Here is a 16445-nt window from a genome sequence, read left to right on the forward strand (position 1 = left end):
TGTGTAAATTTTGCAGACCTCGTTAAGTCTCCATGACCCCTCTTGCTGCACGCAGCATGCTAACAAATCAATCTGTAATTCGCTTTGTTTCCCCTTTCAGGAGGACATCGGAAAAAATTAAACGGCGTAGCACAAAGCAGAAGGAAATTCCCATCGGAATCTCTCAGAAACTAAAACTTCCTGTAGTTGACAAAAAATTCATCATAAACGAACCAGGAGAATTTTCCATCAAGCTTTAGTTTTTGAGAAATCCTTATAGATTTCCTTGTGACTTCCTGCTACAAAAAGGTGAACGCCGTTGTTTCCTGTGATAATAATTCCTCCACCTTGCAGGATTTCAAGTTACCATATTCAGAAGCAAAAAAAAAAAAAAATCTACGCAGAATCTCCTTTGAGAGTTGTCTAAATGATGCATAAGCGTACAGTTTTACCGTATATAGTAGCGGTATTCCCTGGAACTTTGTTTCCGGATGGTATCTTCTTCATCCTTTTCCAAGCGTTCGTTACCGTCTGGAACGGCCCAGCGAAAGGCCCATCCTGCGATAATCGAAACGCCTGTTTGATTGATTGATTGATTGATTGATTGATTGATTGATTGATTGATTGATTGATTGATTGATTGATTGATTGATTGATTGATTGATTGATTGATTGATTGATTGATGGATGGATGGATGGATGGATGGATGGATGGATGGATCGATCGATCGATCGATCGATTGATTGATTGAAATAACTTTAATGAGGCCCTGCGGACGCGCCCTAGCGCGCAGTGGGCGACTCCCACGTCGGGACCGCCAGGCCAAGCCCGTCGGCCGCTTCGCGGGCCTGCTGGACAGCCCAAAGCTGGTCGGCCAGGAGCGGACTGTGGATGGCCGCCTCCCAACTGGCCATGGAGGAATCGGGGCTTTGATTCAACACACCCCTAGAGCATTTGTGCTAATGTGGACTTCTCCCCGCATGCGGGGCACACGTCATTCGGATAGTTCTCAGGGTATATTGCAAAGATTCGGGTATGTTTCCGTCTCTAGCTATCTAAACGTAAGCGTCTGAGCCCGATTGAGTTTCGAGTGAGGAGGAGGGTATTCTCTTCGCGCATGGTAAAAATACTTCGTAATTTCATTGTACGTAGCGGGCGCGTCCCTGCCGTCTGACACCTCCTCGTCGAGCCCGATGCCGGCGCGGTCGGTGAGCGCGCGCGCGGCTGCGTGAGCCGTCTCGTTGAGGTTCGTTGGGAAACTCGCAATGTGCCCGACATGAACGCCTGTTTGGCATTAAATTTCCGTGATGTCGAAATTTTCCTGACATGTGCAATGCTAGGTGTCGACAACACACGTTGTCCTAAAAAGGGCTTGTCTTCACGAAATATTTCAACGAAGCCATGAAAGCAAGGGTTCTCTTATTGCATTTTTTATTTTTTTTTCTTCTTTTTCTTGACGTTCTGGCTAGGTGCGCCTTCGCAGTAGCTAGGAGTCTTGTCGACGTCGACAGCTGTCTCGCCAACAAAATGGGATGAACGAGGCGGACTCCAGGCAAACTTATTTTCTAGCACCGAATTAGAACGTCGTACTAAACGCGAATAAACGGCACAGCGACGCACTTCAGGACCACTTATAATTTCACCTAGTAAAGCTCATGTTACGCACAGACTGTACAACGCAAGGATGTGCGGCGTTTTCGAAATACAAAACGCGCCGCTAGCGAATAAATCGTGAATTATTGTAAATTTTTTGTTCATAATACTGGAAATTATTACGCTTACGGTGGCAGCGAACCATGTTCGACAAAAATGATAATTTTCTATCGAAAACATTACGTTTACCATTATCGATGAAATACGTACGGCTTGTGCAAATTAGTATACACGCAAATACCATTCGCATGGTTAGCCTGATTGATCGAATAATGACGATCGCTTTTAGTCTTGGAACACGCCTTGTATCGTTCTCGACTTACTATCTAGCAGCGCACAGCCCCGTAGATTTCGTGGAGATTTCTAAAAACAAACAAACAAAGGTTTCTGAACTGTAAATGAAGTTGGAAAATGCGGAGCTTGTGAAGAAACTGAGTTGCGTATTGTTAGCGCTCTTGTCGAGTGTCGGTAATCAAGATATCACTCTGCGTAAATGTGTTTAAGTGAAAGAAGATGACTTTTTCAGGGCGCTTGTTTCTTTGCTAGACACAATAATAATGAGAACTAACAGACATGTCTGTTAGTTCTGTCTCTTCGTAACAGGTGTCTGTTCTCGTTAATAAAGTGTTGAAAATACTCGTATGGCAAGGCTCCGGCGATTGTGTGCGCTTTCATAAACTTAGCGACAGGTGTATCATGTGTGATAGAATGAATGATACCTCAAAAGATGTGTCAGATCTACGGATAATATTGTATTATAATAGGCATAATAATAATTACACATATACGAGATACCTTCATAGCATCTTCATCTTCATAGTATCTAGATACACGTATGCCTTTTGTGGTTTCCGGCCTTTCGCATCACGTGGAGGCTGACGATTTCGCATCCAACGGTTGCAAGTAGCTTCCTTTTGGCCACCTTCTTATTTCGTTTAGCTTATAGTTTCCGCACTTGAATCAAAACAACAAATAGTTTCCCCTAGACTTGATGTATTGCCAGTTGGTTTCATGTGGTTATGGCTAGCAAAAATTGAGTGCCTTCGGTTCACATGGGTTGTCACTACACCCGGTAGCAGTCGATGCGTGAATTCTTGAAACCGGGCTTTTTCCTTCCAGGAGCACACGGCGGCGAGATGGCGTCTCGGCCTTGCTGGCGCTTGTCGCTACCGTGTCGGCGGTGACTGCACATTGGCTTCCCCTGGACTGTGCGAAATTTGGGCAGCCGGGTGGACCTTGCAACTGCACTGTGCACGATCGCACGCCAAACAACCAGTCCCGCAACCAAGTGTGGATCACGTGCGCCAATGTCACAAGCCTGGAGGAACTCGGTCGCATCCTGGCTCCTGCCCGACATCACCGCGTCGATAAGTTCCAGCTGGGTGTATCCACGGTACGTTTGAAGCCTCAGCTCTCGCTCTCTTTCTAAACACGCAAACACAGACAGATATATAGAAGCAGGGCGTTTGACGCACAAATGAAAAGTGTCTTCTTTATCGACGTTTCGGCCGTGGGCCAGGCCTTTGTCAGAAGGGCCCACGGCCGAAACATCAATAGACACTTTTCACTCATGCGTCAAGCACCCTGCTTCTTCTATTATTCCCTGATTCGGCGACACATTGCTCGGACAGAGAGAAGATAGATAGATAGATAGATAGATAGATAGATAGATAGATAGATAGATAGATAGATAGATAGATAGATAGATAGATAGATAGATAGATAGATAGATAGATAGATAGATAGATAGATAGATAGATAGATAGATAGATAGATAGATAGATAGATAGATAGATAGATAGATAGATAGATAGATAGATAGATAGATAGATAGATAGATAGATAGATAGATAGATAGATAGATAGATAGATAGATAGATAGATAGATAGATAGATAGAAAGTACAGGCGCAACAACACTTATAACAACGTTTTCGCCGCAGTCCGGCCTACAATGATAATAGTTTCTGAGGGTTTACACACGCCAGAGCGAATACCTTGCTCGAATGCGCCTGAAATGTGCGCGAATGGTGTGCCGTGCAGTGACGACGGCCGTGTGTCTGTACGTAGCTGGGCCACCTCCCGAGCAACCTGTTCCTGGACGTACGCGTGAGCGAGGTGCACCTGTGGGACACACCACTGGACAGCTTCGTGCAGGGCGACAGCGACGACGCCCTTCTAGGACTGCAGGACACACTGCGCTCGCTGGCCTTGCGCCGATGTGCGCTCAACAGCTCGCAGCCATTCCACAGGCACGCCCAGCACTTGCCGTGCCTATCCCGCACATACAATTTAGCACCCAGTTTCACGTTACTAAACGTGATAAAATAATATAAAGCTGAACTAGTTGGTAGGGATTCGTGATGAAAGACGACAGGCTTGAAAAAACGGACACAAGAGAGCTAGGGGTCCTGACTTTCTCTTGTGCCCGTGTTTGCACACCTACCGTCTTTTATCATGACTAGGTGTGAGCCTTATGTGAGTGCATCCAGCCTTTGTGTTGCGTGGTTTTCATTGTCAATTATTGGCATTAGTGTTATGTTTTCAATCAAGCGCGATTGGGAAGATATTTAAGGATGACTGACCAGCGTCCAAAAGTAACAAGGTTTGTCATCAGGCTAGTTGGTGTTCATACATGATGTACGACATCGCGGACGCACACAAAGGGCGATGAAACAGGCGACAATCGAAGACAAGCGCTTCACTTCGTTGTCGCCTCTTTCTTGCATCCTTTCCCTATACGTGTGCGCTGTCATACATAATGGTTAAACAGTAACACGCCAACCATTGCGTCACGGAGTTACATGACTCTATGGAAAGCGCTCAAGCTGAATAGCATTTGCGCAGCTGTCCTTATCAGCAATAATTGGGTGAAACGAGGTCACATGGCAATATTGCACCAAATGTATATTAAAGCACTAAACGTAGACATTAATAAAAACTGATTTGCATTAGGGTTGTGTCAAACGAAGAAACGAGCCCTCAACAATTCCCTTCCTTCATTTAAACGTACGCCGATTGTTTGTACTTGTACCATCCAGCACGAGTGTCACCGCGTATGATATTTTACCCTATATGCTAAAAGAACGGATGCATAATCAAGTTTCCCTTCTGCCACGTACAATCACCGAATGGAACAAGCTCGATTCAGGTGTTTGTGCACTGTCATTCAGCTGAAGCCTTGGTTTGAAACTGCTTTCTACAGTATTCCAATTGAATGAAATGTGTCGTGCGACTAACCGTATACGCGCAGGATGGGTCACTTGCGAACACTGGAGATGCTAGACCTCTCCTTCAACCAGCTGACCACAGTGCGTGCCTCGTGGTTCAAGGCGCAACTGAGTGGCAGCCTGCGCTCCCTACTGCTCAGGGGCAATCGCATCAACCGCATTGAGAACGGCGCCTTCGCCATGCTCTACCGTCTCTTCCAGCTGGACCTATCGCACAACAACATCGCAACTATAGAGCGCTCTATGCTGCCGGACACGCTGCTTTTCCTGGACCTCAGGTCAGTTAAACACCCAATCCACATTCCTTCCTCATAGAAGAACCTAATCTCGCAGGTTGCCTCGAATATCTTGCTTTCCCTGCATTTAAGAAGCTTGGGCAACGTAGGCTTCCACTTCGGTGGCAGTTCTGAAGGGACGAAAGCGCTGTTGCGTTTTCTCAAGGATACCGGACTGATTCGCCGTTTGTGATGTCAAACGCCGAACTGATACGTCGGCTGAAAGACTGAATTTTCTCTCCTCCTCTGTAACTTTCCTTCCCCCTCCTCCCTTCCCCAGTGCAGGGTAGCCTACCAGGCTCAGCCCTGGTTAACCTCCCCGCCTTTCTTTTATTCTTATTCTATCTCTCTCTGAAGGGACGCAAAGTTATGCAACGAATCGGTTTGGATCGATAAATTTTACTCTGAAAACTCTAATGTCGCTAATTTCACCATCATAGCTTTAATGGTAGAGAAGAAAATCGAGGAAATCAAAGTGATATTAAATTTCGCGCCGAAACCTACGCGCGTAACGTCACCGATTTCAAATTGAATTCTTTATATTTTCGCGACATTGGCTCAACGAAATTTTCTGAAACAGTATGTCAAGTTCCTCATTTCATCAGAGGACGATGTACTTCATCTTTACCGAATACGAACTGTGCGCACATAGGACCTAGCAAACGCCGTCAAAATCTACGACTTCATGGTGACTGGTGCGGGGATTTCAAGGTGGCGTCGCCACCCGCATTTTATTTTTTGCGCATTTTCTCGCTTACCAAGCACTCTTCTCGCGGCAAGGGTCTTGCTTTTAGCATTGGGAAAGAGTAATTTCACCAATACAAGAAAGATTGGGTTTCTCTTTAGCGTCCTTTTAATGCGAATAGCCCAATAGAAAACGGCCTAATTTGTCCCTCTGCGGTCAGAATTTCTCTGCCGATGGCACTATAACGTAATCGAGTTGCCGGACGCGCTTGTTTCCTAAGACAACTGGCTCTTCGAGAACACAAGACTTTATGAGCGAGACAGCTAGGCCCAGGGCGGCACTTTGCGAGAAGCTGGCCTCGTCGCCTTTCATACTAGAACCTGTGTGTTTATGTCTAATATTGCCTCACTGCCAAATACGAAGGGTTGTAGGCTATAGTCAAGCTGTCCGGGGACAGCTTTTTTTCTACAATTCCCCCACCTGTATCTCACAAAGATGGCAAATAAACTTATTATTATTATTATTATTATTATTATTATTATTATTATTATTATTATTATATTATATATTATTATTATTATTATATTATTATTATTATTAAATGCGAAGCATTTCTTAGCGAACCTTTGGCACTTTGAGCGTTTCTATCTATCTATATCTATCTATCTATCTATCTATCTATCTATTACTATCTATCTATCTATCTATCTATCTATCTATCTATCTATCTATCTATCTATATCTATCTAGCCGCCTACGTCTGTGTGCTCTCATGATCACCTCCTTAGCTTGGTGTAGAACAAAATTGGCATGGGAGGGTAAGAGCATTTGAGGAATATGACTGTCGGGTCATGACATGAACAACGTGAAAATCCTGTCGCGTACGTCGTCAAACCCTTTCCTCCAGACACGTGTGGCACATACCCGTTTACCACGGGCGGCGGTGCACAGGTATGCGCCACAGGTGATTGACAGTTTATATCTACCCAGGAACGGCGAGAACAGACATTGATAATTTTAATGCGAGAGCGTCAAGGCCCAACCGCATGCACGCGATTTTCGAGCGACGGCGACGAGCGACAGCGACGAGAGACAGGATTTGCTGTCGCGGAGGGCCATCCATCGCCGTCGCTTGTCGCGTCGCAGGTTTCTGGAAAGCCAGAAAAAAATCGCTTGTCGCCCGGAAGTGAGCATGACGATATCCGGCAACATGGCAGCATTGCTGGCCCTCGCTTCGGTTGCAATTTGCTCGTGATGCTTCCAATCGGCGTGTACTTCAAGGAACGCAACTTATAGACTACCTTCTTTACAGCCCCATCTCACGCGGAGAGCGAGGCAGCGGCCGTATTTTGTTGTTAATTTTGATCGACGGTTCGTTTTCATGTTTCGGTGGTAGCTTGCTGCAATGTCAACATCGTCGCCGTGTGAGGTAGCCCTTCTCCTTGCGAAGCAACGATGTGAGGCGCTGGGGCTTTTCTTAAACGTTCCATGACAGCAAGAGGAAACGTTATCGAGATGCGCCTCGTGGACTAACCCTAACATACCGCAGTTTGCAAAGTGCGACGTAGTAGCGCAGGCAGCGTACGCTTCCGGGCGCCCCATGGAGATCACAGCAGATACCACTGTCGCGGTTAAACATAAGATTGCGAAAAAAGAAAGTCACGAAACGCTTTTATGGCTTTCTTATCTCGAACAAGACAATAATAAATTTGGCATGTTGTCATTCACCTACTCTAATTCTTTTTCGCAATTTACCTGCGTGCGCGCAATAGTTTACAATCGAGCAACCATGACACTTTGTCGCGAACATGTGGGTGCTCCCGTCGCGACAGCGCGACGGAGCCCGTTTGTCGCTGTCGCTCGTCACCGTCGCTCGAAAATCGCGTGCATGCGGTTGGGCCTTTAAGAAAAACCGACATTGGCAGCTTTTACCCGACGAATGGAAACATTAAAAATTAATGATCCCAGCAGGAATCGAACTCAGGCATTCTGCGTGGCAGACAGGTATTCTACCACAGAGCCACGCCAGGTCTATAAACTGGTTTGGAAAAACAGCCTATGCAGGCGTAATGGCGGTGCAGCATCAATTGTGCTTGTGGTGCTGGCTATCTAATTTTACAAGAAAGCAATAAGCACTACATATGTACTCCTACGATGCAGGCGTAATATCAGATTAACGTCTGTGGTTCCAGTGTTAGCTCCGTTTTTATAGCAGCCTAATAAACGTTACATTTGTATTCCTATGATTCAGCAAGCTATATTGAAGCATTTCTCGACCCCGGTGGAATGCATTAACGAAAGTGACGTGTGATATTCACATAATTGCGCCATAAAGTGCACCCAATTTCGATAATACTGACGTATGTACGCTAACGTGAGGGCCGACGTTACGTTGCACCATAAGTTACCCTGTCAACGCCAGTGTTGTCGACGTGCCTGGTAAGCCCACGATGTGCGCATAGCTACTACACTGACAAAAACACGTCGATCCACCTCGTAACACTTGGCTCAAAGCCATAAAGTACAACATAGATGTACTCGCTGACTGCTTCGCATGAAACCGATTCCCACAACGCGTGGGATCTACCGAATTATTTATTATTATTATTATTATTATTATTATTATTATTTATTATATTATTATTATTATTATTATTATTAATATTATTATTATTATTATTACTGTAACCTCCCACGATGTAACTGACGAATATGACGTGCGCACCACATTCAATTCCCTTAAATAACAGTGAGGCCTTACACGTTAGTAAGTCATCGTAAGTTCGGTCTCTCTTTGTTCGCGTTGTATTTTCTGTGGATCCGGCGAAGCATTATATGTATATGTACTCAAGTACTCGCGGCCTGCACGCAACCTCATCGGCGAAGCTTGGCGAAACTTGCACAATTGGCGAAGCTTGCACTATGCCGCGCAAGGCTTGAAAGAGTGAAACTGGAGGTTCTGAAGACTAAGCTGGATGCTTCTAGGTTGTTGCAAGGCTTTAGCTAAGTTAGTCACGACACGGATGTCCAAACTGCAGAACCGAGCGTTCGCATCTCTCATAGAACGACCCTTGCTTTATCTCTGCTTTTTTCCCTCTTTCTATCTCTGCTTCTTTCTCTCTCTTTCTGTGTTTCTCTTTCTATATCTTTCTCTGTCTTTCTGTCTTTTTATGTCTTTATTCCCGTTAATGATCACAATTTTTTTCTCTCACTTCCTTTCTATAGCTTTCTCTCTCTGAGTGAGCCAGTGGTGAGTAGTGGGATTTGCCCAGTTTCTGTGGCGCATACCCGTTTATGATGATGATATTTTTCTGGTAAGCCGCACAAACTACGGCTAGTCTAAACAGATTCGCTGTTAAAAGAGTCGTGAAAATGTCCATGCCTCGGCCGCTGGATGGAAACGCACAATGTTTCCATCCAGCGGCCTTGCTCATATGACCATGCTGGCGTGGCCTGCATGCGCCGAGCGACAACATTTTGAGTTTAGCCATTGGCCCACGGTCTCACACAACAGAAAAAAATCACAGTTTCGCCACAAGGGCGAAGCAATGAATGTGTTAGCAACAAACTGGAATGTTATAGGAAGTAAGACGAGCAGCTAACTCTTCTGGATCCGATCTCGCGCAACGCTACAAAACGCTAGTTTAGCGGAATACGACCGCTCCAGGGAAGCGGTCTGTTCTCTCTACGCAAAACAAGCGATGAGAGCACAGCAAGTTTAGGAACCGTCTCCAGATGTCTGTCGAGATAGCGCGCGCTACCGCGTCCTATATTATATGAGCAAAATTCGCAGTTGCTGCTCCAGCGGCAAAACGCTCCCCCCCCCCCCCCCCGGCGTCCCATCACGCTCCTTCGCCCGACGAAAGACGGCGGGGGCGTTTCCTCCGTGCTTTAGAAGCACTCGACTGCAGGCCTCGCACGCGGGATGATGTTATCGCATGCGCCTTTCGTGCTTCGGAGATGGCCGGCTCGTTTCATCTCGGCTTCAGCCGCGTTCATCCCCAACGCTGGCGTGTGTTCGCTCGCGCGTACGATGCGCGCGGCGATGTTATTGATTTGGACTTAATACGGGACTGTCGGGACATGATGGCGAAGGCAAAAACCCGCCGAGAGTGTCCATATAATTGCTATCGCAATGAAAACAAGTACGCCTGTCAACATTAAGAAGGGCAGACAGCCTTCGCACACAATATCTAAAATGATAAGCTTGCTGCAAGAATTCTTGTTCGTAACCATAACAGAGTCCTTTGACATGAATGAAAGTTAATGTTGGCGCTCGTCCTTCTTCAATCGACGCACGCTTGGTTTTGCGGTGAGTTGAATCCATGTTCACGCGATTCACATTAGCGATTTTCTCGGGCAAATAGTTTGTTTGCCACGCTGCTATTTCCCTTTGCACTCGCACCACGACAGCGTAATTGGCGGAGACCTGTTCGCAACATGCTTGAGTGTGTGCCCTGTTTGTTTTCCGTACAGCGACAACCGCCTGAGCGTGCTGTCTCCGCTGCTGTTCGACAAAATGACGAGCCTGCGTCGGGTGTACCTGAACGGGAACCGGCTTACTACTCTCGACAGGGCCGTCTGGGCAGCCGTGTGGAGCAACCCCAGGCTCGGCGTCGAGATGCATGGTAAGGTCACGTGACGAAAAGGACTCGACTAATCATAAGGACGGAACATATTACTGCGTAACTGATGTAATGATCACAAAGTAGGCAGACGCATATTGTGCTAGCTTCCACCATCTATATGTATCTCAATGACAGCCCCATAGAGCACTTTCTCATGTGGAGACGTAAACTCCAAAGAAAAAAAACTAAAAGCAATACTATTTATGAGAACTTATTATCGTCGGAGTTTGTACCAGCCAGGAGACATTGGTGGCTGTAAAAGGACGCATCTTGGGGGGCCGAACACTTTTCACGACACAGTTTTTATTTGAGGTTTTCCTAGATCAGTGGTGTGGAGACCGTAGGTCGGCAAAAAATGTGAAGCTCACTCAGACTCACTCATGAAATATACTTTGCCCTTCGGGCTTATTCGGACTCATACTCACCAAACTTTTCCTCACCCGGACTCCCTCGGATTCAAACTCACTATATTTTTTCTCGACCGGACTCACTCGGACTCAGACTCACGGCTCGATCTGAGTCTGAGTGAGTCGACTCATGAGTCCGTAAGCGTATGATTAAGTTTTTTTTTACCACTGTGCCTCTGCTCTTTAACGCCAATATCTCGCATATTTGCTTGGCACCTTTTCATTTCGTACTTTCAAATGCGACTTATTAGTAGTTGCTATCCAGTAAGGACTTTTTATTGTAAGAGATTAGTCACACGATATGTTTTGTCAAGTACTTCCCGTAGTTTTCACCGTCCGTAGCTCACGCCCCTGATCAATAAATATTGAGCTCGCATATGAACGCTAGTACCTTGAATTATGTGTGATTATAATGACGACTAAAACTGGGCTAAAATCATAAAGACAAAGACGAGGAAAACAGGACTCGCGCGAATTTAAACCAACTATCCCGACTTGGTGCTCTACTTATGTGTGATTAGATGTGAGTATAAACGCGAGTCAACGTTGGGCTGATATTAATGCCGAAGTTGAGTAGGTAGGAGTCCCATAGGTCGGCAAAAAATGTGGAGCTCACTCAGACTTACTCACAAAATATGTTTTGCGCTTAGGGCTCACTCGGACTCAGACTCGCCAAACGTTTCCTTAACAGGACTCACTCGAACTCAGACTCACTAAAATTTTTCACAACAGGACTTACTCGGACTCAGACTCACCAAAATATTTCACCCGGGCTCACTTAGACTCAGACTCACTAAAATTTTTCACAACAGGACTTACTCGGACTCAGACTCACCAAAAATTCACCCGGGCTCACTTAGACTCAGACTCGCGGCTCGATCTGAGTCCGAATGAGTCTGAGTGAGTCGACTCATGAGGGAGTTTGCCCACCTATGGTGGAGACAGTCAACAAGAATGGCAGTAGTATATAGGTGTACGCACTCCGATGTTATTGCTCGAAGCAGCTATGCAGCTTGCAATGCATAGTTAGGGAAACACCGCTGAAAGGTTACTTGGAAAGTACACAGAAGACGCACACATCGCTGTGCTTTTAAGAAAAGTTACGGTCGCCTTGTTTTGAGCGGTGCGTGCTGATGGCACTGTTACCGCAGTAACGCACAACGTGGATCCTGAACAGTGCTCGCGAGCACAGGCAGGGAGTTTCAAGAGGTTCTGACATCACGAGGTCAACTTCAGCCTCAATTTGCCCTTAACTTCGAGAGGTGACGGGAGAATCAGGTGAAGTCAGACGGTCAAAAGTTCTGCGAGTGAGATCCAAGATTTTGGCATTTACATAAAGTGTGTGTATGAGATGAAGGCGAAACCGGGCTCGCTCGGATTCAGGCTCTTTAAAATTTTCCTCAGCCGGACTCACTCCGACTCAAGCTCACCAATATTACTCACCCGGACTCACTCACTCAGGCGCACGGCCCGATCTGAGTCCGAGTGAGTCGACTCATGAGTGAGTGTGCCGACCTATGGTGAAGACACATTTCACTTTCGTTTTATACCGATTCCTGTGACGGAGGCATCAGCCATGTTTTTTGTCCTTAACAGATGAAAATTGCAAGGGTAACTGTGGTGCACACAAGTGGTGAAAGAGATAACTTAGGCAACCATAGATCAATACCGATTCTTCCCTTGTTTTCAGAAGGTTTAGAAAACATTATTCTCCTTAGAATGAGTTCTTTCTTTCACAAGCATTCTGTTATAACGTCGTCTCAACACGGCTTCAGATCAGGCTGCTCGACTGAAACTGCTCTTCTTAAACAAAAAGAAATAATTCTGAACAATATTGAGGCTAAGAAACTAACGCTGGGAGTATTTTTAGACTTCTCAAAAACTTTCGACAGAATAAGTCTTGCAACCCTATCAGATAAGTTAAATAGTTACGGCATACGCGGAATTGTTTTAGATTTGATTAGAAGTTACATAACAAATAGAAATCAATGTAAATAGACATCACTTTGTTTAAACCTATAAGGCAGGGTGTGCCACAGGGCAGCATACTGGGCCCACTTCTATTTGTTATCTATATAAATGACATTGTGAATGTTGACGATTCCATTAACTATGTCATTTACGCGGATGATACCAGTCTTTTGTTTCAGGAACCAAGAGAGAGAGAACAACTTTATGAAATGCCTGCAGAGATGATGAGGCTCCCTCCACGCAGGGAGGACGAGCTTTCATCGCGACGCCGCCATTACGTCAGTCTCGTGCGTTGTGCTCTTTGAGGCCTTGCTCCCGAGCTACTCCCGCGGGTCCGAGAAGGCCGCGGCCCACTTCCTGGGGCGCCGCCCCCCAAGGAAGATGAACTTATAAATTTGGCGAATGAAGTACTTAGTAAAACGTATATCTGGTTTGTAAAAAACTCTCTTCAGCTAAATTGCTCTAACACAAAGGTAGTGCTTTTTAGAGCGAAGTCCACGCCTTGCGTTCTTACCAAGTCTTTTACACTAAATGACACAAAAGTATATAGACGCGTCAGCTAACACATTGGGTGTTATTTTTCATGATCTGATGACATGGGACCACCATACCGATTACTTAAAATCTAAGCTTTGCAAAGTTTTAAGCATGTTACGCGGATCCCAAAGATTGCTTACAATACCACAGAAACTCATGATATATAACGCACTATTTGCTTTGCATCTGCGCTGTTGCCACCTCGTTTGGTCCAACAGTACAAAACAATCATTAGGCAATTTAGTCACACTGCAGAAGCAAGCCTTACGGGCTATTTCTGTTGGGGAGGTGGGACCAGTCAAGCTGCCTTTAAGCAGCTTTTATCCCGCCATTCTTGCTGTTTATCAATGCTGTGTACATACGTGGTAATAAACTTCAAACTTCAAAGGCGACAGTATCGCCTTTCGTGACGTAAAATCTGATGTCTTCATTAACTGAAAAAACTCTTGCACGTGACGTCATTGTTACACTGGCCGTTGGTGTTACGAATGTCTCACAACACAGGAGTGAGCGTACTTTACGAGGGCAGAGCAACCCAAGTGTGGCGTTTTGGAGCGTATATGCTGGCTTCTACGCTGTGGCCAGGCTTGGCTGTGGTTAAGAAATGTAAGTCGTGTTGAAAATGCTTTCCACGTTTTATTGCGGTAGCAGTTATATGGACACTCTCGACGGGATTTCGCTGTCGCCGTCATGTCCCGTATAAAGTCCAAATTGATAACATCCCTCTCGCATCGTATGTTCTACCGCGGGTAAAAGCGCGCTAGTGGGGGCGAAGAACGCGGCTGAACCAGAGATCAAACAAGCCGGCCCATCTCCGTCGCTCGGAGAGCGCATGCGATAAGATAACATCGCCCCGCTCGGTAGGCCTGTCGTCGAAGCAGAGGAAACGCCCCGCCCGTCTTGAAGCGTGAAAAGACGCGAGGGGAGAGGGGGTCGCTCGAGCACCAACTTTGAGCTTTGATTCTAAGGGCGACATTGCGATCGCTGGCGCACGCTCTATTTCGGCAGCCATCAGCGGGCGGCTCGTATACCCTTCTACCTGCTGCGCTCTCGACGCGAAGAGACTGTGCGGAAAGATCATCTCTCCCTGAAGTGGCCGTATTCTCTTACACCAGCGTTTTGTCGGGCTAAGCGAGATCGGATTCAAAAGAGTTAGCTGCCAGCCTCACTTCGTATAACATTACAATTTGTTGCTATCGCACGCACAGCGTCGTCCTTGCGGTGAAACTGTGACTTTTTGTGCAACTGTTTAAAGAACAGTATTATAATTAAAAAATGCAACTTTGTCGAAATGTGTTTTTGTTGAGAGTTTAACACGGCGTACTCAGAGAGTTCAGCTGTAGTTTGCCGCAGCAGCGACATCGTCTCAACATGCTGCCGGCACGCGATCAATCACGCGAGCAACGCACGGTTCATGTTCCTGGAACGTTCAAACCGCCACAAGAAAACACGCACTGGCAAAACAACGATTACTGAAAACACACCAAGGCTGAAAGCTTCAGTCCGAAAGCTTCGCTGAAAGCTTCAGCGTAAAAAAATGCGGTGCACATCCACCAAGAATTGAATACTAGAAGCTACCGTCTATGTCACTGAAGTGCTAGGCTTCACCACCAACCGACGGCGGTAAGGCGTGTTCGTTTATTCCAGGCATGTCAGGATCACCGTCACGTCGACAGAAATACTACATGACGCCCTCACTTTTCCGGTTTGCTCAATCAGCGCGCACCAAAGGCGACACTATTGCGATTGTCGCATTTTGCGATCGTTTCAGAATGCGGCCCCAGGAAGGCCCGAGCTTGGTGAAACTCGGAACTTCTCCGAGCTGTGGCGACACCCTCTTTTGAACGAACTAATAGTACGAAAAGGTCAAATCCAGCCCCTCAGCGCGTCCCGGATTCCATTGGTTACGATGGAACGTGGCGCCACGTCAAGGGCGGTCGACAAAGTTGGGTGGTGTCTACAAACCGGCGGCATCTTCATTCACTTGTTTGTTGTTCCACTGAGCGCAGAAGTGCACCCATTCAAGAAGTGTCAGAAATTTTTACTGATATTTTTAACTTTTTCCTCATTTTTTCAAGCGTTTAATGCCTGAACACGTGTGCCCGGCTGATTAGCTAACTAGTTAGGCGCTAGACCTAGCTAATTAAACCAAGACATGCTATGACCAAGCTAATTAAGCCAAATCATGCTAAGAGCGAGCTTATTAAGCCACGTATTGCTAAGACCATGCTCATTAAGACCACGCTAATGAAGCGGTGTCATACTAATTAATAACTAATTAAGACCATGTTAATTAAGACGGCGCTAATCAAGACCTTGCTAATGTAGATCGTGCCAAATAAGAGAGAGATAGAGAGGTTTCTTTAAAGAAAGGCAGAGAGGTCGGCCTGAGCTATAGCATGCTCTAGCCTGCTACTCTACACCAGGGGAGCGGAAAGGAGAGAAGAGTGACGGATGATGATGGCAAGTGAGGGTACCAATTAAGATTACTGCTTGGTTCCATGCTAATTAAAGGGACACTAAAGAGCAAAAAGATTTTTCTCAGTAAAGTAGTCTTCCACGATACCAGAAACACCACGCTCGCTGCGAGAGGACGCTTAATAAGCGAGAAAACACGCAAAAAGAAAATACAGGTGGCGACGCCACCTTGGAATTCCCGCACCATTTGCCATGACGTCACATATTTTTGACGGTGCCTGCTTGGGCCTACGTAGTTCCTAATCGGTTAAATCTAAGTACATTGTGCTCTGAAGGGGCCAGAGACTTGACATAACGAGGTTGTGGAAATTTCGTCGAGCCAGTGACGCCAAAATACGTTAAATGCTCTTTGAAACCTTTTACGTCACGAACTACAAAGTTCGGCGCGAAATTTAAAAATGAAACTTTCAACTTGGTTTATAAACCTATGGTGGTGAAATAAACTACACAAGAGTTCTCCGAGCACACTTTATCAATCTAAACCAATTCATATTTTCTCTTTGGTGTCCCTTTAAGACCATATTAATCATGATGTCTATTCAGTACCATGCTAATTAGGAATATTCTAATTAAGACAAAGATAAATAATATCATGGAAATTG

General features: G+C 45.9%; 1 protein-coding gene across 1 annotated transcript in view; it reads left to right on the forward strand.

Annotated features, from left to right (window-relative positions):
• LOC119377326 (leucine-rich repeats and immunoglobulin-like domains protein 3) overlaps positions 1-16445 on the forward strand; it is a 38514-nt gene that overhangs the window by 19480 nt on the left and 2589 nt on the right. Inside the window, exons 2-5 of the mRNA XM_037646862.2 lie at positions 2753-3026; positions 3703-3884; positions 4886-5140; positions 10299-10450. Coding sequence (XP_037502790.1) covers positions 2753-3026; positions 3703-3884; positions 4886-5140; positions 10299-10450 — 863 coding nt within the window. The remainder of the gene's footprint in view (positions 1-2752; positions 3027-3702; positions 3885-4885; positions 5141-10298; positions 10451-16445) is intronic.

The sequence above is a fragment of the Rhipicephalus sanguineus genome, unplaced genomic scaffold (assembly GCF_013339695.2).
Source record: "Rhipicephalus sanguineus isolate Rsan-2018 unplaced genomic scaffold, BIME_Rsan_1.4 Seq433, whole genome shotgun sequence".
Classification (NCBI taxonomy): domain Eukaryota; kingdom Metazoa; phylum Arthropoda; class Arachnida; order Ixodida; family Ixodidae; genus Rhipicephalus; species Rhipicephalus sanguineus.